Raw genomic sequence first — 26,996 nt, forward strand, 5'->3', positions numbered from 1 at the left:
ATTTATAGAGCACAGGCAGAATAGATTTAGCATAATTCTTAAGGGCCCTAGGATTTTAGGAATGGTAAATGAGCACTGGCTTCAACTTAAAGTCACCAGCTGCATTAGCCCCTAACAAGAGAGTCAGCCTGTCCTTTGAAGCTTTGAAGCCAAGCATTGATTTCTCTCTAGCTGCAAAAGTCCTAGATGGCATCTTCTTCCAACAGAAGGCTTATTTTATCTGCATTGAAAATCTGTTTATTGTAGCCATTTTCATGAATTATCTTAGCTAGATCTTCTAGATAACTTGCTGTAGCTTCTGTATCAGCACTTGCTGTTTCACCTTGCATTTTTATGTTGTGGAGGCGGCTTCTTTCCTTAACACTCATGAACCAACTTCTGCTAGCTTCATATTTGTCTTCTGCAGCTTCCTCAGCCTTCCTAGAATCGAAGAGAGTTAGGGCTTTGCTCTGGATTAGACTTTGGCTTGAGGGAATGTTGTAGCTGGTTTGATCTTCTATCCAGACTACTAAAATTTTCTCCATATCAACAATAAGGCTGTTTTGCTTTCTTATTATTTATGCGTTTACTGGATAGCACTTTTAATTTCCTTCAAGAACTTTTCATATGCGCACAGGTGCACACAAGGTGGCTAACTGGTGCAAGAGAGCTGCCTTTCCACCTGCCTTGGCTTTCAATATCCCTTCCTTACTAAGCTTGATCATTTGTAGATTTTGATTTAAAGTGAGAGATGTGACACTCTTCCTTTCACTGGAACACTTAGAGGCTATTGTAGGGTTATTAATTGGCTTAATCTCAGTGTTATGTCTCAGGGAATAGGGAAGCCTGAGGAGAGGGAGAGAGATGGAACAGCCAGTCAGTGGGACAATCAGAATACACACATTTATCAATTAAATTCACCATCTTATGTGGCTGGTTCATGGTATCCCACAACAATTACAGATCTGATCACAGATTCCCATAACAAATATAATAATAATGAAAATGTTTGAAGTATTACGAGAATTCCCAAATGTGACATAGACACCAAGTGAACAAATGCTGTTGCAAAAATGGCACCGATACACTTGCTCATTGCAGGGTTGCCACAAACCTTCAATTTGTAAAAACACACCAAAATCCCACAATATTTGTGAAGCACAATAAAACAAGGTATGCCTGTATAACCAATATATTTATGTCCTTTCGTACTGTTACATTGAAATCCTTTGATCTGTATTACAATTTGAGTAATATACGTGGGATCTTTTTACCCATGTATAATTTTATAGCATCATGTATTTGTTATTGGAAAATATTATCTGAGTTATACAGTTGTTTTAAACGTTGGCATACGTAAATTTATTAATATCCACTCTAAATATCATCGAAACAGTCTTTAAATATGAGGAAGCTATCAAGCTCACAGTGGCAGATTCACATTTTCCAAAATCCTAATTTTTGCTTGAAAGCTCAAATTTCATCATTGGGAAAAAAAAAAAATACTGTTGCTTGGTTTTTTTGCAATGATAGCTTTCCTTCATTCATTTTTGAGAAAATGTCAGCCAAATATCCAAGACTGTTAATCACTCTTTCAAGTAAAATTGGTGTTCCATGAAATAAAGTAGCTTGTTCAACTCTCAGCTCAATCACACACTGCTTTTGCCCGAGACAGCATTTGTACTTCAGTATATGCCCCGCTTCAGTGTTTTATGTGTACTTCTTGATTTGTCATACCAAATACTAAAAAGACTTGTACTAAGGGTCAAGATTTAACAAAATTAATAAATAAAACATCTTCATCAAAGACACTCTATTTTTGGTTTTTGGTTTTTTTGTTTGTTTTTTGGTTGTTTTTTTACTATTTTTAAAGCTTATTTACTTTGGGAAAGAGAGAGAGCAAGCCAAGCTGGGGAGGGACAGAGAGAGAGAATCCCAAGTAGGCTCCACATTGCCAGCTCAGAGCCCGATTTGGGGCTCGAACTCACGGACCGTGAGGTTGTGACTTGAGCCAAAATCTAGAGTCAGATGCTTAACAGACTAAGTCACTCAGGCACCCCCATCAAAGACACTGTTAGGTAAAACTGGCTTGTTTCTGTTTTTGTTTTTGTTTTCATTGTGAATGCAGGTGGTGAAGAATACAAGGGCTACTATTATAGTTTGGTGCCATTGCCATGATTTGAATGAGATGCCGGTAGTATTATGCAATTGCTGCACCATCAGTGCAAATATCAACGGAGTGGCAAAGACAGCTCTTTTCTATTATTATGACGATAATATGGCAAATTTGAGCTCATGAGCTTTCTGAAAAGATCTTGAGAAACCCCACCCCACATAACCACAGACTACCTATTGAGAATCATCACTACTTTGATACAGTACAGTGTGAAATCTTATACACAGCTGGTGGCAAAGGACATTGGTGTAACCACTTGGAAAACAGTTTGCATAATCTGCTAATGTCAAAGATAGGCATTCTCAACAGTTCTCCATGTAAATGCATGTCACTAGACATTAAAAAATGTACATAACAGTATTATTCATACTAGCTTCAAGTGGGAACAGTTCAAATGTCTATCAACAGAATAGGTGAATTGTCAAAAATTAGAGAATGGAATACTCTACAATAATAAAAATGAATTTCAGCAAAACACACAACAACATGGATAAGTCGCTTAAGTACAATTCTGAGTGAATGAAGTCAAACATACTATATGATTGCCTTTATATAAAGTCAGAAACAAAAGTAATCTAAAGCTTTTTTCTCAGCTTTACTGAGGTATAATTGACACCTAAAATTGTAAGATATTTTAAAGTGTAAATGATGATTCAATATACTTACACACTATGAAAGGATTCCCCCCGTGAAATTTATTAGCACATGTACCACCTTACTTATATACCTTTTTTGGTGGGGAGGACATTTAAATTCTATTGTCTTAGCAAATTTCAATTACATAATACAGTGTTATCAACTGTAGTCATCATATTGTACATTAGATCCTCAGACCTTATCTATCTTATAACTGAACGTTTGTACCCTTTTACCATCCTTTCCCTATTTTCCCCACTGGCTAGCCACCACTTTCCTACTCTCTGTTTCTATGAGTTTGGTTTTTTTGGGTTTTTGTTGTTTTGTTTTTTAAGAGTCCACATTTAAGGGATATCATGAGGTATTTGCCTTTCTCTGTCTGGCTTTCTCCCTTAGCATGTTACCTTCGAGTTTCATCCATGTTGTTGCAAATGACAGGATTTCCTTCTTCTTTTTTTTTTTCTTTTTTAAGACTCAGTAATATTCCCCTGTGTATGTGTGTGCATGCGTGTGTATATATGTGTATAAATACACACATCTCACAAATTTATGACATCTCACATCTACACATCTCACAACCATTCATCTGTTGACAAACAAGTTATTTCCAGACCTTGGCTATTGTGAACAATGCTGTTACGAACATGGAGATACTCTTTGAGATAATGATTTCATATCCTTTGGATATAGACTCAGAAGCAGGATTGTTGTATCATATGGTAGTTCTATTTTTAATTTCTTGAGGAACCTCCATACTGTTTTGTATAGTGGCTTTGCCAGTTCACATTCCCACCAGCAAACATAAAATTTTGAGTTTCCTTTTCTCCACATCTTCCCTGGCATTTGTTATCCCTTATCTTTTTGGTAATAGAATCCTAACAGCTATTTCATTGTGGTTTTGGTTTGTATTTCTCTGATGATTAATGATGTTGAGCACCTTTTCTTGTACCTGTTGGCCATTTGTATGTCCTCTCTAGAACAATGTCTATTTAGGTCCTTTGCCCATTCTTTAATTGGTTTCTTTATTTTGCTATTGAGTTATATTGAGTTCTTTGTTTATTTTGGATATTAGCCCCTTATCAGATAGGTGATTTGCAGATATTTTCTCCCATTCCATAGGTTTCCTTTTCATCTTGTTGATGGTTTCCTTTGCTGTGCAGAAGCGTTTTAGTTTGATATAGTATTACTTGGGTTTCTCTGCTCTTGATGCCAAATCCAAAAAAGTCATTGTCATGACCATTGTCAAGGAGCTTATCCTCTAGGTTGAAGTTCTAGGAGTTTTACGGCTTCAGGTCTGGTGTTCAAGTCTTTAATCCATTTTGAGTTAATTTTTGTGGAAAAAGTGGTCTAGTTTCATTGTTTTGCTTGTAGCTGTCCAGTTTTCCCAACACAATTTCTTGAAGAGACTACCCTTTTCCCATTGTATATTTTTGGCTCCTTTGTTATAAATTAATTGACCATTTATGCATGAGTTTATTTCCGGAATCTGTTCTGTTCCATTTATTCATGTGTCTGTTATTATGCCAATAGCATACTGTTTTGATAGCTTTGTAATATAGTTGGAAATCAGGAAGTGTGATGCCTCCAGCTTTGCTTTTCTTTCTCAAGATTGCTTTGGCTATTCAGTCTTTTGTGGTTCTATACAAATGTTGGGATTTTTTCTGTTTCTGTGAAAAATGCCATTGGAATTTTTATAGGGATTGCATTGAATCTGTAGATCGCTTTAGGGAGTATGGACATTTTAACAATATTAATTCTTTTGATCCATGAGCATGGAGGATCTTTTATTTGTGTCTTCTTCAGCTTCTTTCTTCAGTGTCTTAGTTTTCAATGTACAGATCTTTTGCCTCCTTGGTTAAATTTATTCATGGGTGTTTGTTGTTCTAACTGTAAATGAGATTATTTTCTTTATTTCTCTTTCCAGTAGTTCATTGTTGATGTATAAAAATGCAGATGTTTGTATATTGATTTTGTATCTTGCAATTTTACTGAATATTTATTCTAACAGTTGTTTTTGTGGAGTCTTTAAGATTTTCCATGTAGAATACCTTATGTCATGTGCAAATATTGACAGTTTTACTTCTTCCTTTCCAATTTGGATGCCTTTTTTTCTTTTTTTCCTAATTACTCTGGCTAGGACTTCCATTACTATGCTGTTTAAAAGTGATGAGAGTGAACATCCTTGTCTTTTTCCTGATCTTAGAGGAAAGGCTTTCCACATTTCATTTCTGAGTATGATGTTAGCTGTGGGCTTGTCATAGATGGCCCTGTGTTGAGTACATTCCTTCTATACCCAAGTTATTGGGAGTTTTTATCATGAAAGAATGGTGAATTTTATCAAGTGCTTTTTCCTCATCAGTTGAGATGATCATATGATTTTTAACCTTCATTTTGTTCATGTTATATATCACATTGTTGGATTTATGGATATTAAACCATCTTTGCATTCCTGGGATAAATCCACTTGATCATAGTGTATGGCCTTTTAATGTATTGTTGAATTTGGTTTGCTCATATTTTGTTAAGTGTTTTGTATCCATGTTCATCAGGAATATTGCCTATTATTTTCTTTTCTTCTAGTGTCTTTGCCTGGCTTTGGCATTATTAGGGTAATATTGCCCTTGTAAAATGAGTTTGGAAGTATTCCTTTTCATTTTTTGGATGAGTTTGAGAAGAATTGGAATTAGTTCTTCTTTAAATGTGGTAGAATTCACCAGTGAAACCCTCTCGTCCTGGACTTTGTCGGAAGGCTTTTGATTACTTTTCTTTATGGTAGGTGTATGTTTCTAGGAATTTATCTGTTTCTTCTAGATTGTCCAATTTGGGAACATATAGTTATTCATAGTAATCTCATAATCCTTTGTATTTATGCGATATAAGTTGTAATGTCTCCTCTTTCATTTATAATTTTATTTATTGAGCCCTCTCTCTTTTTTCTTGGTAAGTTTAGCTAATGGTTTGCCTATTTTGTTTATCTTTTCAAAAACTAGCTCTTAGCTTTATTGATCTTTTCTGTTGTCATTTTAGTTTCTATTTCATTTATTTCCACTCGATCTTTGTTATTTCCTCCCTTCTGTTAACTTGGGGCTTAGTTTTTCTTAAACAAGTAATGTAAGGTTTTGGTGGTTAGATTAACATTTTGGGAGGAAAGATGAGTTATTGGGGGGCGCCTGGGTGGCTCAGTTAAGCATCCCACTTTGGCTCAGGTTATGATCCCACAGTTTGTGAGTTCATGTCCTGTGTTGGGCTCTGTGCTGACAGTGCAGAGCCTGGAGCCTGCTTCAGATTCTGTGTCTCCCTCTCTCTCTGCCCCTCCTCCGCTCATACTGTCTCGCTCCCTCTCAAAAATGAATAAACATTTCAGAAATTAAAAAAAAAAAAAAGATGAGTTATTGGAAGCAGGGTTACTAGAGTTTTGTCATATGTTCTTACTGTTCTATTTTATGTGCTGGGTAATAGTCATTGAGGCATATATTTTGTGATAAATCATGGAGCTGTACATTTTCTGTACTTTTCTGCATGTGTGGTATGTGTTGCAATAGAAAAGTTAAAGAAAAAAGATTAGCAGCTTTTTAGTGTTGTTTCAGCAAATGCTTTTACTTAGAAACATGGTATTTTTGCCTCATAAGTAAATTATTACCTATTTTTTTAATGCATTAAACCATGCAACCCCAGCATCAAAAACTGTCTTTTCTAAAGTTTTAACATGTTCACAAATTAAATTTTTTGTTTATATCAAGTGAGATTATATTCCTTATTGCTAGTGTAGTAAACTTAAAAGTTCCAGCTAAGGAATATCTTAAATAATGAGGTGATAGTTAAGTCAGTTCTGTTCCTCAGGATTTATTTATTTATTAGTTTTATTATCTAATTCTGAAACCTTTGGGCACATCTACAAAGTGTAAAAAAATAAATACATTCCTGTTTCTGATTCTCATATTTGTGATAAACAAGCCAGTGTAAAGATCAAGTTATGCCCTATCTGAACACATACAACCTCTACAGCTTCCTGGTGCTACTTGTGTCCTGTGTGAAGAATCCTTTATCTCTCTTTTGTTTACATTTGCTGAGACTGATAGAAATGAGACCATTTCTCTTGGCAAATGAAGGATATAACATGTTGATTATAGAGATCCATTTATATGTTGACTTGAGTTTTTTTAATGGATTTTCCTTTTTAGAGTAGTTTCAGATTGAGAGCGAGATTGAGCAAAAACACAAATACTTCCCATAAACTCCCTGCCCCATACATGCATAGCCTCCTCCTTGTCAACATCCCCCACCAGAGTGGTATATTTGTTAAATTGTTGACTGTATTGACACATTATTATCAACCAAAGTCCCTAGTTTGCAGTAGGTTCACTCGTGTTGTGTATTCTATGTTTGAACATAGCATTCTGTGTTGACGTGTATCTACCATTACAGTAGCATACATAGTCCTTTCACTGCTTTAAAAATCCTGTGTTCTACCTATTCATCCCTCTCTCCACCCTACCCCTGGCAACTGATCTTTGTTATTATCTCCATGGTTTTGTCTTTTCCAGAATGTCATGTAGTTGGAATCCTATAGTATATAGCCTTTTCAAACTGGGTTTTTTCACTTAGTAATAGGCATTTGTTTCCTCTATGTCTTTTCATGGCCTGATAGCTCATTTCTTTTTAGCTGAATAATATTCTGGTATCTGGATGTACCACAATTTATCCATTCACCTACTGAAGGACATCTTGGTTGCTTCCAAGTTTTGGCAGTTGTGAATAAAGCTGCTGTAAATATGTGTGCAGGTTTTGGTTCACGTTTTCAACTCCTTTGGGCAAATACCAAGCAGTGCGATTGCTCAAGAGTATATTTCGTTTTCTAAGAAACCACCAAACTGTTTTCTAAAGTGACTGCCCCATTTTGCATTCCCACCAGCAATGAACAGGAAAGAGTTCCTATTGCTGTATATCTTCACCAGCATTTGGTGTTATCGGTGTTCTGGATCTTGGCCATTCTAATATGTGTGTGGTGGTATTGACTGGCTTTTCAGCATGCTGGGCCAAGACGCTGCTTGTGAGGCATTTTCTATGGATCACATGATTTGTATACCCCCACCCTCAGCCATAAAAATGAACAGCAGTTAGTTTTTTCAGCAATCTGTGAGCCAGTTTTTATTGGAATTTTGAACACTTAAAAGAATAAAAAACATGGGGAAAGTTCTGTAAGTTCCTTTGGGGTGCTAGATTCATTGATGAATGAGTCAGGAAGTTAGAACTTTGTTGATATAACCTCCTCCAGATGCATTCACAAGTTAGCAAAACTCAGTATCATTGCTTCATATTAAATAACTTTTGTTTCATGGTGTTAACCCATGAAACTGAAAACAATTGGAGTTCCTCAGGGACCTTGTTATTCACTACTGTATGCCTGCATTTAACCTAGTGCTGGGCATGTAAGAGTCACATTAAATATTTGTTCAACTGAAAATTGAAGTAGGGCCTGGAAGTATGGGAGATAACTGTATTTTTCAACTGAGAATTTTTTTTTCAAATTTATTTTTCAACTGAGAGACTTTGGAAAAGGCTTCATTCATGTTAATGGTAAAGAATACAGTGATCAAAAATGGTGGGCTGCACAATTTCTTTCTAGATAGGTCTCCGGAGGCAAGGGAAACAAAATTAAAAGTAAACTGTTGGGACTACATCAAGATAAAAAGCTTCTGTGCAGTGAAGGAAATAATCAACAAAACTAAAAGGCAGCCTATGGAATAGGAGAAGATATTTGCAAATAACATATCCAGTAAAGGGTTAGTATTCAAAATCAATAAAGAAGTTATCAAGCTCAACACCCGAAAAACAAATAACCTGATTAAAAAATGGGTGGAAGACATGAACAGACATTTCTCCAAAGAGGGCACCCAGATGGCCAACAGATACCTGAAAAGATGGTGAACATCATTTATCATCAGAGAAATGTAAGTCAAACCTACAATGAAAGATCACCTCACTTATACCTGTCAGAATGGCTCAAATCAACAATGCAAGAAACAACAGGTGTTGGTGAGGCTGCAGACAAAGGGGAACCCTCTTATTCTGTTGGTGGGAATGCCAACTGGTACAGCTACTCTGGAAAATAGTATGGAGGTTCCTCAAAAAGTTAAAAATAGAACTACCCCACAATCCAGCTGTTGCATCACTAGATATTTACCCAAAGAATACAAAAATAAAATTCAAAGAGATAAATGTACCCTGATGTTTATAGCAGCATTATTTACTGTAATCAAATTATGGAAACAGCTCAAATGTTCATCAGTTGATAAGTGGATAAAGAAATGTACACACACACACACACACACACACACACACACACACTGGAATATTACTCAGCCATAAAAAGAGTGAAATCTTGCCATTTACAGCAACGTGAATGGAATTAGAGAATATAATGCTAAATGAAATAACTCAGAAAAAGACAAATACCATATGATCTCACTCATGTGTGGAATTTAAAAAACAAGCAAAGGGAAAAAGGGAGGGGGCAAACCAAGAAACAGACTCTTGGCTGTAGAGACCAAATGGATAGTTACCAGGGGGAGCTTAGTGGGAGGATGGGTTAAATAGGTGATGGGGATTAGAGTGTACTTGTGATGAGCTCCGGGTGATGTGTGGAAGTGTTGAATCACTATATTGTACACCTGAAACTAATATTACACTATATGTTAAGTAATTGGAATTTAAACAAAAAATTTTTTAAAAAATAAAAAATTCATAAAATTGGTGGAATAACCAGAAATTAAAATATGCTATAAAGCATCTAAATTAGAGTGTTATTGGTGCATAAATAAACCGGGGGTTACAACTTAAAGGCTCAGAAAGAGACCTCAGCTATACTACAAAGATTGTATCTTACATCATTGAAGTAAATGGTCCTAGGTCAATTTGGTAGCTATGTCATTGTGTCAACCAGAAATAAGTTGCAGAATTTTATTTACATTGTGGCAGATGGTGTGATGTGAATATATGTTTATCCCCCCAGGAATTTGGGGATAATAATGCTGTGGTAATTTGTAGTATCTCCAGCACATCAGTAGTAATTTCCATAATCTTAGAATTATAGTACATAATTCATCTACTTTTAACCCACCTTGAACATATTTCTTTCAAACTATGAGTATTTTAGTTGGGAGAAATAATAAAATGTAAAAGAATATAAAGACACTTTTTTAAAGTACTGTACATTGAAATAAATTTTTAGAATCAGAGCATTTATTCATTTTGAAAAATATTTCCAAACATAAACCAGGAAGAATGCTTGGTATCTTATTACTTGCCTCATACTTAATGATGTTGGCATTATGGTGTTTTGGTAGTGTATAAAGTACTTTAATTTCTACTTTATTTCTTTAATTACATTTAGTTTAGTTACTTTGTTTTCTTTTTTAAGATACAGCAGAAACACAATATTCAGAGATTCAGAAAACTTATTTTTAAGGGGATTATTTTGGATCATAGAAGTCATTTTCCCTTGCAGAAGTTGTAATAATTATATTCATAGGGTAGCATAAGACTAATGCATCTTGTAGGTAAAATACTAGAACTTTTAAGGAAAACTTACAGAACACTGGTCACTAAGCAAAACAAAAATGGTGAAATTGAATTTAAAAAACCTTTATTTTGTGCTTGCAGAAAATAGGTTGAGAAGTATTGATATTTATGGGGATCAGACAGTTATATGCTGGACATTTTTAAGAGCTGTAAATATTGATCTGTGGTTTTTTTTGTAATTTTAAACATACAGGAAAAGCATAGAAAGTAAACAATCAAATGTCACCCAACTCAATATTTTGCTTCAGAAACTTTTAGAAATAAATAAAACGTGTGATTTTTAGTATTATGTTTAATTTTTACTTTAAAACTTATGGTTCTCCTAGTGCTTTGTGTAAATTTGGGTAATTTTAAGACTTGCAAGTTTAAAGAAAGAAGGAAATTAACTGTCCCATAGGTGAGTGGGAGTGATTGGTTTACAGAGTTAAGGGTATCTAAGAAAATAAATAGATATATACCCTCTTTGGAACTGAGTGAGCCACATCCATGAGAATGCAGAGGCAGATGAAATTGATCAGATTTTTTCTAAATTTTCCTGTTTGATGTCAGAATTAGGGGAACGGTGTTGAGTAAGCTTGGCAGGAGAGAGAATATGTCTTTGTTTTGTTTTAAAGGTTATGTCTTTATTTAGAGTGTGTGTGAGTGGGGCAGAGACCGAGAGAAAGGGAGTGAGAGAGAGAATCTCAAGTAGGCCCTGCACTGCCAGTGCAGAGCCTGATGTGGGGCTTAAACCTACGAGCCATGAGATCATGATGTGAGCCAAAGTCAAGAACCAGACAACTAACCAACAGAGCCACACAGGTGCCCCAAGAATATGTCTTTTTATATCTAGCCAAAAATGGCATTTAATTATAAAAGATACCTGCAAATTATGTGCTTGTGAGTCAGAGTGGATAGGAGGAAGATAGAGTCATAGTAGGCACATAATTTATTTCTCTGAAGAAAATGAAAAATTTTCTCTAAGCACTTTAACCATACAACCATATATTCAAAATACATTCTCTACCTTTTGTATTTTTAAAAATTCCTGTAGGTGTAACCCAGCAATTGCAGTGCTAGGTATTCATCCAAATGATACAGAGTGCTTCGAAGGGGCACATGCACCCCAGTGTTTGTAGCAGTCCTGTCAACAATAGCCAAAGTATGGAAAGAGCCCAAATGTCCAACAGATGAATGGATGAACAAGATGTGGTGTGTGTATGTATATGTAAATATATACACACATATACATACACACACATATATGTACATACAATAGAATATTACTTAGTGATCAAAAAGAATGTAATTTTGCCATTTGCAACAATGTGGATGGAGTTAGAGTGTATTATATTAAGCAAAATAAGTCAGAGAAAGACAAATATGATTTCACTCATGTGTAGAACTTGAGAACAAAACAGGCGAACGTAAGGGAACAAAACAGATGAACATAAGGGAAGGGAAGCAAAAATAATATAAAAACAGAGAGGGAGACAAACCACAAGAGACTCTGAAATATAGAGAACAAACAGGGTGGCTTGTGCGGTGTTGGGTGGGGGGATGGGCTAAATGGGCAAGGGGCATGAAGGAGGGCACATATTGGAATGAGCACCTGGTGTTATATGTAAGTGATGAATCACTAAATTGTATTCCTGAAATCATTATTACACTACATGTTAAGTAACTTGGATTTAAATTTAAAAAATAATAATGATAAATAAAGAATAAATTAATAAAATAAAAATTCTTGTAGGTGTTAATTGGGGTGACATTAAAGAAAGACACAGTAAACATCTATTTACAGGTCTACTAGGAAATAACAGAGAATTAATTATAAGCAGTATAATTATAAAAGTTAATATAAGAAATACTTCCTCTTTGTAGTACTCTGCTTATCAGTACCTATGTTTGAAAACAAACATGCTGCTAAAAGTGCCCAAAGGTATCTTTTAGACCAGCAAAGCCATGACACTTTGCTAGAAGCTTTTATGGCTAAATGTGCTACATATGCCTTTTGTGCTTTCCTTGCTGCTTGTTTTTTTTTCCCCTCTTTTTTAATGTTTTGTTTATTTTGAGAGAGAGGGTGCAAGTTGGGGTGGGGCAGGGAGAGAGGGAGAGAGAGAATCCCAAGCAGGCTCCGTGCTGTCAGCACAGAGCCTGATGCAGGGTTTGGACCCATGAACCATGAGATCATGACCTGAGCAGATATCAAGAGTCAATCCCTTAATCAAGTGAGCCACCCAGGCGCCCCTTTCCTTGCTTTCTTTTTATCAGACTTCATCTCTTCTGATTTCTGATGGCTAACTCCCTCCACTCACACTTGACATCACTCTTGGTTAACAAGCATTTTTGGAACAAGTACTGGTCTCTGGCACTGTGCTAGGTGTTTAATATACTAAGATGTATAAATTCATTCCCTATTCAAAGAACTCAGTGATCATTTGGCCTTCTCTTCTCTTGGCCTTCCCTCAACTGTTTTCATTACAGGTAGTGCAGTGTAACCACCAACATTCTTCCTGGTATTTGACTTTGTTCCATACTTTGTTCTTGTTTTTTAAATTTTTTTATTGGTGCCGATCAAAGGAATCCATGCCACCATAGGACAAAAGATAAAATCATTAATGTTTATGTGATAAAGAATACACAGAGAATGGGGCACCTGGCTGGCTCATTCATTAGAGCATACAACTCTTGATCTCAGGATCATGAGTTCAAGTACCACATTGGGCATAGAGCTTACTTTAAAACAACAGCAATAATAATAATAAATGAAGTCTGTGTCAAAAAAAGATAGTGGAAAAAAAAAACCGAATACACAGGGAATAAAACCCATGTACCATTTGAGTACCTGCTGATAGTACCTCAGAGTCCTACTTTAAAAAATACATTATTTTAAATGTATTTTGGGGTTTGTTTTTTGGTTTTCTGTTTTGTTTTGCTTTGTTTTTTAGAGAGAGCACAGGTGAGTGGGGCAGGGGGGCAGAGAGAGAGAGAGAATGAATCCCAAGCAGCCTCCGTACTCAGTGCTGAGCCCAATGTGGGACTCAATCCCACTACCCGAAGTTGGACTCTTAACTAACTGAGTCACCCAAGCACCCCTTTTTTTACTTTTTTTCTTTTTTTCTTTTTAAATGTTTACTTATTTTGGTAAAGAGAGAAAGAGAGCGCTCAAGCAGGGGAGGGTCAGAGAGAGCGGGAGAGAATTCCAAGCAGGCTCTAAGCTGTCAGCGCAGATCCTGACACAGGGTTCAATTTCAAGAACGGTGAGGTCATGACCTGAGTAAAATCAAGAGGCAGACACTCAACCAACTGAGCCACCCAGGCACCTCCGAATGTGTATTCTTTTAATCTCAGCAATATTGAGTTCAGTTAAACATAATTTTCATTCATGGTGCACTGTCGTTATTGGTCTTCCCAAGGCACTTGTGTCATATTACTTTGTAACAAAACCATTTATTCTTTCCTATGAGTCTACAGGTCATTTGGGTGATACTGATCTCAGTTGGACTTGGTTAGCTGATGGTTTAGCTGGAAACTGGCCAATCTAGATGACCTCACATGTCTCTCAGACATGCCTAATCAGGGCATGATCTGTTTGGTAGCATAGGTCCAAGAAAGAATGTGGAAATGCATGGCTACTATTTTTGTAAATTTTTGTTACCATACCATCAGTCAAAACGAGTCACATGGCCAAACTCAGAATTAGGGTGTGATATACTAAGGGGTGCCAATACAGAGAGGTGTGAAAAATTGAAGCCATTAATTCAGTTAATCTAATCTAATCTAACCTAACTCTGTAGTAATTGCAGTACAGCACTTGGTGGTTGCCTTAGAGCTACTATTGGTCAGTAGTACAGAAAAGCTAGAAACTAGAGATCACCCAGCCCTTCAGTATATGTGTGTCACTGGGGCAGACTGCCACAGTCTTCTGAGAGTCACGACTTGAGCTTTATTTTCTCCTCTCAAATCTTTTGCACTTGCCTCTCCAATAGTAGATGACCAACTATAACCCGAAACCAGGCAGGAAAGGGAATTTTAGGAGACATAGTCCTTAGTTTGGATGGGGACAGTAATGCCAAGCTGGCAAAACACAATTCAACATAGTCCCTTTCTTGTTTTATTTTTTCCTCTTTATTCCAATGTCCTCTCCCATTCTTTTTTCTTCTCTTTTGGAGGTACTCACTTTAATATTGTTGATATGTCATCTTTTATTGTGTATATAGTCTCATAAAATATGAGTGATCTTTTATATGTGCTTTTAGTTTACATTAATGATAATGTACCATGCATCTTGTTCTGTTTCCTACTTTTTCCCATTTAACTCTGTTGAAATTCTGTTCCTGTAGGTACATTTATTTGTTGCTTCTCATTGGTACAAAATATTCAGTGGTATTTTCCTGCCACATTTTACTTATTCATTCTTCTAGTTAAGGACTCTTTGGTTGTGTCCAGTTCCAAGTTACACCCAGGAAAAAAGTACTGCATAAATGGTCTTCAGTGTATTCCCTAATGGACTTGTATAAAAATTTTTCTGGAATATATATCCAGGAATATATTGCATGTGGCCTTCTCTCTCTCAAAGCCAGTGACAGCTTGTTGAATCCTTGTCCTTCTTCAAATCTCTGACTTCCTCTTTTGCAACCAGCTGTAGAAAATTCTGCTTTTAAAGGACTCACGTGGTTAGGTTGTGAACACCCAGCAAATCTCCACATCTTGAGGCCATCTGACTTGGAACTTTATTTTATTTTTGTATTTGGGGGACCTTTTAGTAAATAAACTGTAAGGCAGGAGGAATAAGTATCATCTCACTTTATTTTTTTTTTAATTTTTTGCTCATTGCTTTATTTTTTTCATCACAAGTGTGTTCTTTAATACCCATCCTCTATTTCGTCCATCCTCCCCCCACCCACTTGTCTGGTAGCTATCAGTTTGTTCTCTATGGTTCTTTTCTCTATAGTTCTCTTTTTTCCTTTTATTTGCTCATTTGTTTTGTTTCTTAAATTCTGCTTATGAGTAAGATCCCGTGATATTTGTCTTTTTCTGACTTATTTCACTTAGCATTATACTCTGTATCTCTATGTTGTGCAAATAGCAAGATTTCATACTTTTTAATGGCTAAATAATATCCCACTGTTACAATATAATAAATCCATCATACATACACACACACACACACACACACACACACACACACACACCTATCACATCTTGTCTATCCATTCATCTGTCGATGGACACTTGGGGTGCTTCCATAGTTTGGCTATTGTAAATAATGCTGCAATAAATATAAGGGTGCATGTATACTTTGAATTCGTGTTTTTGTATTTTGGGGGTAAATACCCCGCAGTGCGATTACTGGATCGTAGGGGAGGTCTATTTTTAATTTTTTGAGGAGCCTGCATAAAGTTTTCCAGAGTAGCTGCACCAGTTTGCATTCTCACCAACATTGCAAGAGAGGGTGTCCTCTTTCTCCACATCCTTGCCAACACCTGTTGTATCTTATGTTTTTTATTTTAGCCATTCTGACAGATATGAGGTGATACCTCATTGTAGTTTTGATTTGCATTTCCCTGATGATAAGTGATGATGAGCATCTTTTCATGTGTCTGTTGGCCATCTGGTTGTCTTCTTTGGAGAAATGTCTGTTCATGTGTTCTGCCCATTTTTTAATGGGAATACCATTTGGTTTTTGTGTGTTGAGCTGTATAAGTCCTTTATATATTTTGGATACTAACCCTTTGTCAGATATGTTATTGCAAATATCTTCTCCCATTCAGTAGGTTGTCTTTTAGTTTTGTTTTTCCTTCCATGTGCAGAGCTTTTTATTTTGATGTAGTCCCAATAGTTTTTGGTTTTTTTGTTTTTGTTTTTGTTTTTTTGCTTTTCTTTCCTTTGCCTCAGTAGACGTATCTAGATAAATGTTGCTACGGCAGATGTCAGAGAAATTACTGCATGTGTTCTCTGATCTGGAAATTGAATTGCAAAATCCCTTCTTGGCAGTTCCTGCCTTAGTGGTTGACTAAATAAAGCTGGGGTTGAGAACCTTGGGGTGCATCTTAGAAATCTGCCTATCGTACCCTGAGTCTACACCTACACTTGACATTAAACAACTTTCTAATTTTTGTCAATCTGGTAAATGTAATGAATTTTTCTTAAAATGCCTTATTTTCATTTGCATTTCTTTAATTTGTAATGAATTTGAGTGTTTCCTCTTTCATCTTAGCCATTTGAATTTTCCTTTTTGTAAATCTCTTTTCATATCCCTTGCCCAGTTGGGAAGCAGCATATTTTCTTGTTTTCTTGGCAGGAGGCCCTTATATATCCTGCCCATTAATCACTTATCAATATTAGATGCTGAAAATATTTTATTCTTTTTTGAAAGATTTTATTATTAAGTGATCTCTACACCCAACATGGGGCTCAAACTCAACCCTGAGATCAAGAGTCACATTATCTATTGACTGAGCAAGCCAGGTCCCCTGAAAACATTTTCTTCTTAATCTGTCATTCTTCTTCTGACTTTGCTTATATACTTTCTTTATTAAATAGAAATCCGTAATGCTAATGTCAAATTTGTCAGGGTGCCTGGGTAGCTCAGTCGAACGGTTAAGTGTCCAACATTGGCTCAGGTCATGGTCTCATGGTTTGTAAGTCTGAGCCTAGCACTGGGCTCTGCTGTCAGTGCAGATCTTGCTTCGGATCCGCTGCCTCCCTTTCACTTTGCCTCTGTCTCTCAAAAATAAATAAAAGCATTTTTAAAAAACTAAAACATAATTGTCCATATTTCAGTTTATCATTTGGATTTGGTGGATCTTGTTAAAGAAGTCCTACCCACTGGCAAAGTCACAAATTGGATGCATAATTGGTATATTTTATTCTTCATTTCTAACGAGTATTTAAGATTACAAATCTTAAATTTGCAGTGTTATTAGTTTTTGACCCTGTCATCTCTAATAGTTACTTGTTTATATATGATTTTTAAAAAATTGAGGTGGAATTCATATAACATAATTAACCATTTTAAAGGGTACATTTTGTGGCATTTAATGCATTTTTATCATGTTATATAACTACCACCTGTATCAAGTTCCAAAACATTTTCATTACCCCAAAAGAAAACTCCTGCCCGTTGCCATTTCTCCTTCCTCCTCCAGACCCATGGCTCTCACCAGTCTTTATGGATTTACCTCTTTGAGACATTTCCTTATAAATGGGATCATACAATATGTGGCCTTTATGTCTTACTTTCACTTAGCATAACGTGTTCAAGGTAAGCCATGTTTCAATGTGTATATGAGTATTTCATTTCATCTTCTGGCTGAATATTATTCCATTCTTTGCATATATTAATTTTGTTCATTCATTTATCCATTAATGGACATTTGAATTGTTTCCACCTCTGGCTATAGCAAATAGTGCTGTTATGAACATTAAGGTACACGTATGTATTTGAGTACCTGGCTTTTTTTTTAATGTTTTATTTATTTTTGAGAGAGAGAGAGAGTGCATACACGTGCAAGAGGGAAGGGGAGGGGCAGAAAGAGAGGGAGACACAGAATCTGAAGCAGGCTCCAGGCTCCAAGCTGTCAACATAGAGCCCGGTGCAGGGCTCGAACCCACAAACTGTGAGATCATGACCTGACCCAAAACCAAGTGTTGGATGCTTAACTGACTGAGCCACTCAGGTGCCCTGACTACCCGGCTTTAATTCTTTCAGGTATATACCTAGGAGTAGAATTGGTAGGTTGTATAGTAATTCTTTATCTTTTTAAGGAACCACCAAACTGTTTTCCTAAGCAACTACACCATTTAACGTTTCTGATTTCACTCCGTTATGACCAAGGAAAAAAACTTGTATGATTTCAGTCTTTTTTAGTTTATTGAGATGTGTTTTATGTCTTAGGATGTGGTGTCCTCAACAATATTCCATGTGTACTTGAGACAAATGTGCAGTCTGCCGTTGTTGGGTGGAGTCTATCACTTTTAAGTTTCCTCTCTCTTAATTCAGCATGTGTTTGGTTGCTATAAACCTTTGACTGTTTTCCAGAGTTCCCACAGTTGATTCTGACAGTTTTTACTCATTATTTTTAGTTGTTCTGTGGAGGGACAGTCCTTCAGAGGTACCCATCCTGTCATGTTTGCCAACATCACTCTCAGTAATTCCTTTTTAAAATGTTTTGTAATGTCTCTTTAACATTCTGAAGTAAAATGTATAGGTAATCTAACTTAATTCATAGAGAAGTTTAAAAAAAACAATGTAATGTGGGGCGCCTGGGTGGCTCAGTCGGTTGGGCATCTGACTTCACCTCAGGTCATGATCTTGCAGTTTGTGGGTTCGAGCCCCTCATTGGGCTCTGTGCTGACAGCTCAGAGCCTGGAGCCTGCTTAGAGTTCTGTGTCTCCCTCTCTGTTCCTGCCCTACTTGTGCTCTCTCTCTCTGTCTCTCTCTCTCTCATAAATAAACATTAAGGGGCGCCCGGGTGGCTCAGTCGGTTAGGCGTCTGACTTCGGCTCAGGTCATGATCTCACGGTTCGTGGGTTCCAGCCCCAAGTCAGGCTCTGTGCTGACAGCTCAGAGCCTGGAGCCTGTTTCAGATTCTGTGTCTCCCACTCTCTCTGCTCTCTGTCTCAAAAATAAATAAACATTAAAAAAAATTTTTTAAAAATCAATGTAACGTATAAACTGTAGTGAATAGGAGAAATAAAAGGAAGTAATTTTTAAAGCATAGTATGAATTTCAGTATGTGAGTACATATGATATTAGAAGGCATAATGAAGTAGTGACATGTTTTACCTATTTAAATAAGTTGGATTAAAGAGATGTAAGAGGACCAGATTCCTTTTTGTACAAATGCTAATAAGTGAAAGACTAAAATGTAGTCATAAAAACTAAACTTTTTATATGTACAGGAAATGAGAGAAATCACTTAAGGAGGAGTTGAGGTAAAACATCAATACAAATTATAGACTAAAGAGGTGAAAGAAAGGAGAAAGTATAATATTCTTATAAATATGCTGGACTTTATTTGAATCATAATTGCTTTGTAAAGAGTGAGGAAATATATTTTTTTATTAGAAATCCTAACACATGTCAGGGCAAATATGTTAGTATTGAGTACTTAAGTCCCTGGAAACAACGTCCTTTCAGTGAATATGGGATTCAGAGATGGATTTTTAAAAAGCAGTGATAGGGAGTGCCCGGGTGGCTCACTTGGGTAAACCCCCAACTCTTCTTTTCAGCACAGGTCGTGATCTCCCAGTTCATGGGTTTGGGCTCCATGCTGACAGAACAGTCTGCTTAGGATTCTCTCTCTCTCCCTGTCTCTGTCTGTCCCTCTCCCCCCCGCCACCACCTCTCTAAATAAATAAACAAACATTAAAAAAAATAAAAAGCAGTGATAGGACGTTTAGGTCCAGTTTCAAAGTAAGTTTGAAAAATAACCAGTAATTACAAAATAAATGAATGATTTTAATTGGTAATTTTTACACTAGAGTTCTCATTCATATACATATATGCCTATATATGATATGCAATATTTTTAGAACCAATGGAATTAAATAAGATGCCTTCATTTCTCTTTATTTCTTTTTTTTTTTTTAAAGTAGGCTTCATGCCCAGCACAGAGACAAAACTCCTGACCATGAGATCAAGACCAGAGTCAAGATCAAGAGTCAGATGCTGAGCCAACTGAGCCCCCCACGTGCCCTAAGAGGCCTTTGTTTCATGTATTTCTGTAATTCAGTATTTGATATTAAGTCTCTTAAAAGGAGTTTCACATTCTTTATTGTGTATTTAAAATTGGCTTTTTTCAGGCACCTGGGTGGCTCAGTTAGGTGATCCTATGGTCGTGGGGCTCCACACTGAACATGGAGCCTGCCTGGGGGGATTCTCTCTCTGCCCCTTCCCTGCTTGCACACACTCTCTCAAAATATAAGTAAACAAAATAAAATAGGCTTTATTGCTATAGTAACTGCACTGTTACACCAAAACACTTTCAAACAAATGCACAATTTGAGGTACAAGCATAAGTAAATTAATTTTCTCCCAAAAAAGTGAGTATAATAGTCATATCTGGATCCAGAAGCTTTCTTAAATTTATACTATTTAAATTGTGTTGACCTTCAGAGAATTTTTTAGCTTGTTATAAATGTTGCCTGGCTTGTTTCCTACCTGTTTCAAATAGAATGAGCACCCTCTTTTGTAAATTTGTAAAGATCTTTAAATCTAATTGCTCCCAATCTTTTAAATATTTTTTTTTAAGTTTATTTATTTATTTTGAGAGAGACAGAGAGAGTACAAGTTGGGGGGAGCAGAGAGAGAGAGAGAGAGAGAGAGAGAGAGAGAGAAGCCCAAGCAAGCTCTACCCTGTCAGCACTGAGCTCTACGTGGGGCTCGAACCCACGAAACCACAAGATCGTGACCTGAGCCAAAACCAGGAATTGGACGCTTAACCACCTGAGCTACCCAGGTGCCCCAGTTGCTCCCAATATCTTTTAAAGATAGGGTTCTGCTCTTCTTACCTCTGAGTTGTGGTGCAAATTAAGTGAAATAAAGTATATAAAAGTGTATACTGTGTTTATACAAATCTGTATTAAAAGCATTATTAATAAAATTTAATAATAGGACAATACGTGTTCTAGAGGCTATTCCCTTGAGAAAATCAAATCTCAAGCATAGGTCAGAATTTTAAGAGATTATTTAATTCTTCACATTTAAAAATTTTAATTCATAATCTCTTACTTTGGCTTGTCTCTCGATCAGAAATACTTTTTTTTTTTTTTAACGTTTATTTATTTTTGAGACAGAGAGAGACAGAGCATGAATGGGGGAAGGTCAGAGAGAGAGGGAGACCCAGAATCTGAAACAGGCTCTAGGCTCTGAGCTGTCAGTACCGAGCCCAACGCGGGGCTCAAACTCACGGACCGCGAGATCATGGCCTGAGCTGAAGTCGGACGCTTAACCGACTGAGCCACCCAGGCACCCCATCAATCAGAAATACTTTTTATGCAGAAATGTATTTTGTGACAGAAGTACTTTGCCCTTTGGTTGTTGTACTTTTTGAAAATACAGAGCAAACTTCCTTGACCTTAGCACTTTCCAAGTAGGCATCTTCTCTTTTAAGAGTATACTAAGAACTGCCTCTATTTTTAAGAAAATGACTTGTCCTCACATATGTTTAATTGCATTGTAATTTTTAGTTGTGGCATGTATGTGAATGCAAAAAGTAGAACAAAACATCTCATAGCTTTTTGTGGTTCGTGTTTTTCATTTGCAGCCTTCAAGTAAAGTTAAGGTGCCTGAGGAGAATTTCTTCAATGTTCCTGCTTTCTTAACTGTTTCGGGACAACTTCACCTAGAAGTGATGTCAGGGTACAGAATTTTCTTTCTCTTTTGCTTTAATAGACTACTGATTATGGGTTGTGTAAGAGTGAAATAATGCTTTTCTTCCCAATGCTAAAACCTAAAAATTGAAATTAGTGTTTATAATTAGTTCACTTGAATTCACCAGAGTACATTTAGATTTCACAATAACCAGGTTTCTTCCAAAAATACAGTAGTCTAGACTTCTGGTTTTAGTGAAAAATATAATACTGGAAAGATGAAGTTGTGATTTTTTTTTCTTTCTGCTAATTTTTTTTTTTTTTTTGCATAAATCTCACAATTTACGTGTACTTAATCATGTTTATGAAAGTAAAGGCAGTTTTAGTTCACATCAGAGCCAGGTATTAGCCCCTTTCATTTAAAAAAAACAAAAACAAAAAAAGTAGTACCTGGAACAGATGGAAGAAAAAAATGTTTTAAGTAATTGGCTTAAATATAGAAAATTAACCCACAGAACCATCAGGAGCGACATATGACAAATCAGAAAGTCTTGGAAGTCAGATCACATGGTCTTGAAAATAACATATACTTTACTTAGATTCTTTTTTCTGATTTATCTTGGAGACAGAAATTGTTATTTGATAAGTCTAATAACCAGATAATTAACAAGACTATCAGAATACTGTGCAGAAAACCTATTATTGTAATAGCCCTGTGAGAGTGTAGGATTTGCAGAGCTGTGTGTGGAAAAGGTCATGTTAGGCATGTCATGGAAAATTCCGTATGCCTTTCAAAGCATAATTTTAAAAAATTAAAGGGGCGCCTGGGTGGCTCGGTCGGTTAAGCGGCCGACTTCAGCTCAGGTCATGATCTTGCAGTCCGTGAGTTTGAGCCCCACGTCGGGCTCTGTGCTGACAGCTCAGAGCCTGGAGCCTGTTTCAGATTCTGTGTCTCCCTCTCTCTGACCCTCCCCCGTTCATGCTCTTTCTCTCTCTGTCTCAAAAAAAAATAAACGTTAAAAAAAAATTTTTTTTAATTAAAATCATGCCTCATACAAATATAAACTGAACATGTATCAAATATTTTATTCAATTCATTAATTACTGAGGGAGCAAGTAAAGGAGTAAGACTAGTTCAGAGAGCATTTGAAGAGCTGTGTATTCATAGGCATTTAAGAAAGGAATTTTAGAATAAGATTACTAGGGTAGTTACAAACTGGTTAATAATGTCCTAGACACCATTTCTTTAATTTGGAATTTTCTCTTCTACCTGACAGAAATGATTTGCAGCTCTACTAGACAAAAATCTACAAGTTAACACGTAAATTTACTTAATCTGGGATATTTAATTCAATAGTAAATAGAATAATAGAGCAGAGTACTTTCTGATAAGCAATTAAATAACATTTGAATGGGTCTGTGTCCTCATAGTCCATTGAAAGGACACACTATTTACATTTTGGCCTTACGTCCAAGTTTTTTGCATAATCTTTCTTAATTTTTTGGTTTTCTTTTTTTTTTTTTTTATCTATAAAGTTAATGGCAAAGTACCTTCCCCTCAGAAATGTCCTAATACATGAAAGATATAAATTTACCAAGTGTTTGCCATTATAATACCAACTAGTGGATTAAATATGTTTCCTCTTTCTCAGTAACGTGAAATGAACCATAGAACACAGTGTACAGAGAAACCTGACCGAAGATTAAATTGGCAGAAGAGGAGGTTCAGTATTGTTTAATGTGTTTTGAAGTATTTCTAATAAGTCAGTCAAATGTATCTAGTTGAATATGCATAGTTCTAGGACTATTAATATGCAGTACCTCATGTTTCAGATTAATGCCTGATTTAATCTCCAATGAAAAATTGTTACTCTTCCCTCTGCTTTTTCTTTCATTTTATTCAGCAGACTTTCAAATTTTGTTTTGTTTTTGAGAGAGAGAGAGTGTGAGCAGGGAGAGATTGGGGGTCAGAGGATCTGAAGCAGGCTCAGTGCTGACAGCAGTGAGCCTGATGCGGGGCTCAAACTCACAAACCTGATCATGCCCTGAGCCGAAGTCGGATGCTCAACTGACTGAGCACCCAGGCGCCCCTATTTAGTGGACTTTCAAAATGGAGTAAATGGTAGTTAAATTTGGAACGTCAACATTTTTCAAAAAAATATCTATGTTGGTTTAGTGGTTTTATGGCTCCATATTAAAGTTTAATTTTGTTGTTGTTTTTAATAAACTTTCTAATTTTGAGCAATTTTTAAATATATAAAAGTTGCACAGATAGTGCAGACTTTTTTATACCTCTTGCCCAGTTTCCCCCATTCTTACTATTGTACATTGCCATGATACAGCCGACAAAACTAAGAACCCAATGTTAATACATTGCTATTAACTGCACTCCAGACTTTATTTGGATTTCATGTTTTCCAGCAGTGCCTTCTTCTTCCAGGATCCAGTTTGTCATGCCTCCCCAGTCTCTTCTAGTCTGTATCAATTCCTCAGTCTTTCTTTCTTTTTCATGACTTGTAGAATGTATCCCAGTCTGGATTTGTCTGATGTTTTTCTCATATTTAAACTGGGGTTATATGGGTTTTTGGAAAGAGTACTATAGAGGTGAAGTGATCTGATATCAGGGGGTATGTGACATCCATGTTAACCTTTATTAATATTAATATTATTAACCTTTATTACTTGGCTAAAATAGTGTCTGTTGGGTTTCTCCACTGAAAATATACTATTTTTCCCTTTCTTTGTTCTTTGGAAGTGAGTCACCAGGTCTAGCCCACCCTCAGTCTAGGGAGGTGGGAGATGGAATTAAGCATCACCTCCTGGAAGGTAGGGTATTTGGAATTCTTCTGTATGGAACATTTGTTACCACTTCCCTCTTAGTGATTTTTGTACTCACTTATATCAGGAGGGACTCATGTATTTATTTTATAGGTTGGGTTATACTCTAGTTCTGGTACATATTTTGTTGTTCAAACTTTGGTAGTTTTAGCTGTTGGCAACTCATTCATATCAACTCTCATATCCTTTTGACATGCCCCTGTCATTTTGTTTTTTGAGTACTTCCTTATTCTCTGGTACTATAAGATACCCCTTATTTATTTATTTATTTATTTAGATCAGTGAATCTACACTGACACATTATTAATACTCTTAAGTTTGTAGTTTATATTAGGATTCACTTTTGGTGGTGTACATTCTATTGTTTTGGACAAATGTGTAATAATGGCATGTATCTGCCATTATAGTATCATTTAGAATAGTTTCACTATCCTAAAAGTCCTCTGTGCTCTTCCCCCTCCCTTTTTTTTTGGTGCAAAAAGGTGATTTTATTTTTTTAGATTTTTTAAAAATATAATTTATTGTCAAATTGGCTAACATACAGTGTGTACAGTGTTTTTGGGGGGCTTTGGGGGGCTTGGGGGTAGATTCCTATGGTTCATTGCTTACATACAACACCCAGTGCCCATCCCAACAAGTGCCCTCCTCAATGCCCATCACCCATTTTCCCCTCTCCCCCAACCCCTCATTTGCCCTCGGTTTGTTCTCTATTTAAGAGTCTCTTATGGGGCGCCTGGGTGGCTCAGTCGGTTAAGCGTCCGACTTCGGCTCAGGTCACGATCTCGCGGTCTGTGAGTTCGAGCCCCGCGTCGGGCTCTGGGCAGATGGCTCAGAGCCTGGAGCCTGTTTCCGATTCTGTGTCTCCCTCTCTCTCTGCCCCTCCCCCGTTCATGCTCTGTCTCTCTCTGTCTCAAAAATAAAAACGTTAAAAAAAAAAAAAAAAAAAGAGTCTCTTATGGTTTGCCTCCCTCCCTCTCTGTTTGTAACTATTTTTTTTCTCCTTCCCTTCCCCCATGGTCTTCTGTCAAGTTTCTCAAGTTCCACATATGAGTGAACACATATGATATCTGTCTTTCTCTGACTGACTTATTTCACTTAACATAATACCTTCCAGTTGCTGCAAATGGCATGATTTCATTCTTTCTCATTTTTGCCAAGTAGTATTCCACTGTAGATATAAACCACATCTTCTTTATCCACTCATCAGTTGATAGACATTTAGGCTGTTTCCATAATTTGGCTATTGTTGAAAGCGCTGCTATAAACATTGTGGCATGTGCCCCTGTACATCAGCACTCCCGTATCCTTTGGGTAAATTCCTAGTAGTGCTATTGCTGGGTCGTAGGGTAGTTGTTTTTTTAATACTGAAAAAGAAAACCAAAGCGGGAGGCATCACAATCCCAGACTTCAGCCTCTGCTACAAAGCTGTAATCATCAAGACAGTATGGTATTGGCACAAAAACAGACACATAGACCAGTGGAATAGAGAGAACCCAGAATTGGACCTACAAATAAATGTATGGCCAACTAATCGTTCACAAAGCAGGAAGGAGTATCCAATGGAAAAAAGACAGTCTCTTTAGCAAATGGTGCTGAGAGAACTGGACAGCAACATGCAGAAGAATGAAACGAGACCACTTTCTTACACCATTCACAAAAAATAAACTCAAAATGGATCAAAGACCTAAATGTGCTCTTCCTATTTATCACTCCCTCCCTCTTAATCCCTGGCAACCACTGTTCTTTTTACTGCCTCCAGAGTTTTGCCTTTTTCAGAATGTCCTATAGTTGGAATCGTAGAGTAAGTAGCCTTTTAAGATTGGTTTCTTTCACTTAGTGTCGTATACATTCAAGGTTTCTCCAGGTCTTGGTCGCTCATTTCTTTTTAGTGCTGAATAATATTCTGTTATCTGGATGGACCATAGTTTATCCATTCACCTGCCGAGGGATACCTTGGTTGCTCCCAAGTTTTGGCATTTATCCTAGGTTTTTAATTTTCCCTACCCAGACACAGAATCAGCCATTTCTTCAGAGACTTGGTTCCTTTTACTGGAAAGTGTTATTTTAGAAACCAAGACTCAGTCACTGGGTATCTTGCTGCTCTAGGGGGATTATTGCTTCTACACCCTCAGTAGACACAGCTATAAATACATTTTTTAAATAAGAGAAAGCTAAGTGTTTTTATCATATTCTGCCTCTAAATATAACTTATACATGACATATTTATTCTGAGAAAATTAGGAATACTAAATTGCAAAACCTATGTTCAGAAATGTCATGTAATAAAAATTTACATTTCTTGTCAGTTAAAGCCAGAATAAGGAAAATATTCAACCTCATGTATTTGAAACAGCTTTTGATTATTATTGTTTATTTTATTTTATTTTATTTTATTTTATTTATTTTATTTTATTTTATTTATTTTATTTTATTTTATTTTTATTTTATTTTTTAATGTTCTTGAGAGAGAGAGAGAATGTGTGAG

The 26,996-nt window shown here is 36.4% G+C and overlaps 1 protein-coding gene across 7 annotated transcripts in view; it reads left to right on the forward strand.

The window, feature by feature from the left end:
- The window catches only part of NARS2 (asparaginyl-tRNA synthetase 2, mitochondrial), a 133,380-nt gene that overhangs the window by 35,326 nt on the left and 71,058 nt on the right, over nt 1-26,996 (forward strand). For 5 of the 7 annotated variants that reach the window (XR_009249657.1, XM_058687648.1, XM_058687647.1 and 2 more), the window contains one exon: nt 21,628-21,722. The exons of the other annotated variants lie outside the window; for them this stretch is intronic. Coding sequence is in view for 4 of the 5 variants with exons in the window: in XM_058687648.1 (XP_058543631.1) it covers nt 21,628-21,722 (95 nt within the window). In the remaining variant the exon portion in view is untranslated. The remainder of the gene's footprint in view (nt 1-21,627; nt 21,723-26,996) is intronic. 7 annotated transcript variants of the gene reach the window in all.

Source organism: Neofelis nebulosa, chromosome 10 (genome assembly GCF_028018385.1).
Source record: "Neofelis nebulosa isolate mNeoNeb1 chromosome 10, mNeoNeb1.pri, whole genome shotgun sequence".
Classification (NCBI taxonomy): domain Eukaryota; kingdom Metazoa; phylum Chordata; class Mammalia; order Carnivora; family Felidae; genus Neofelis; species Neofelis nebulosa.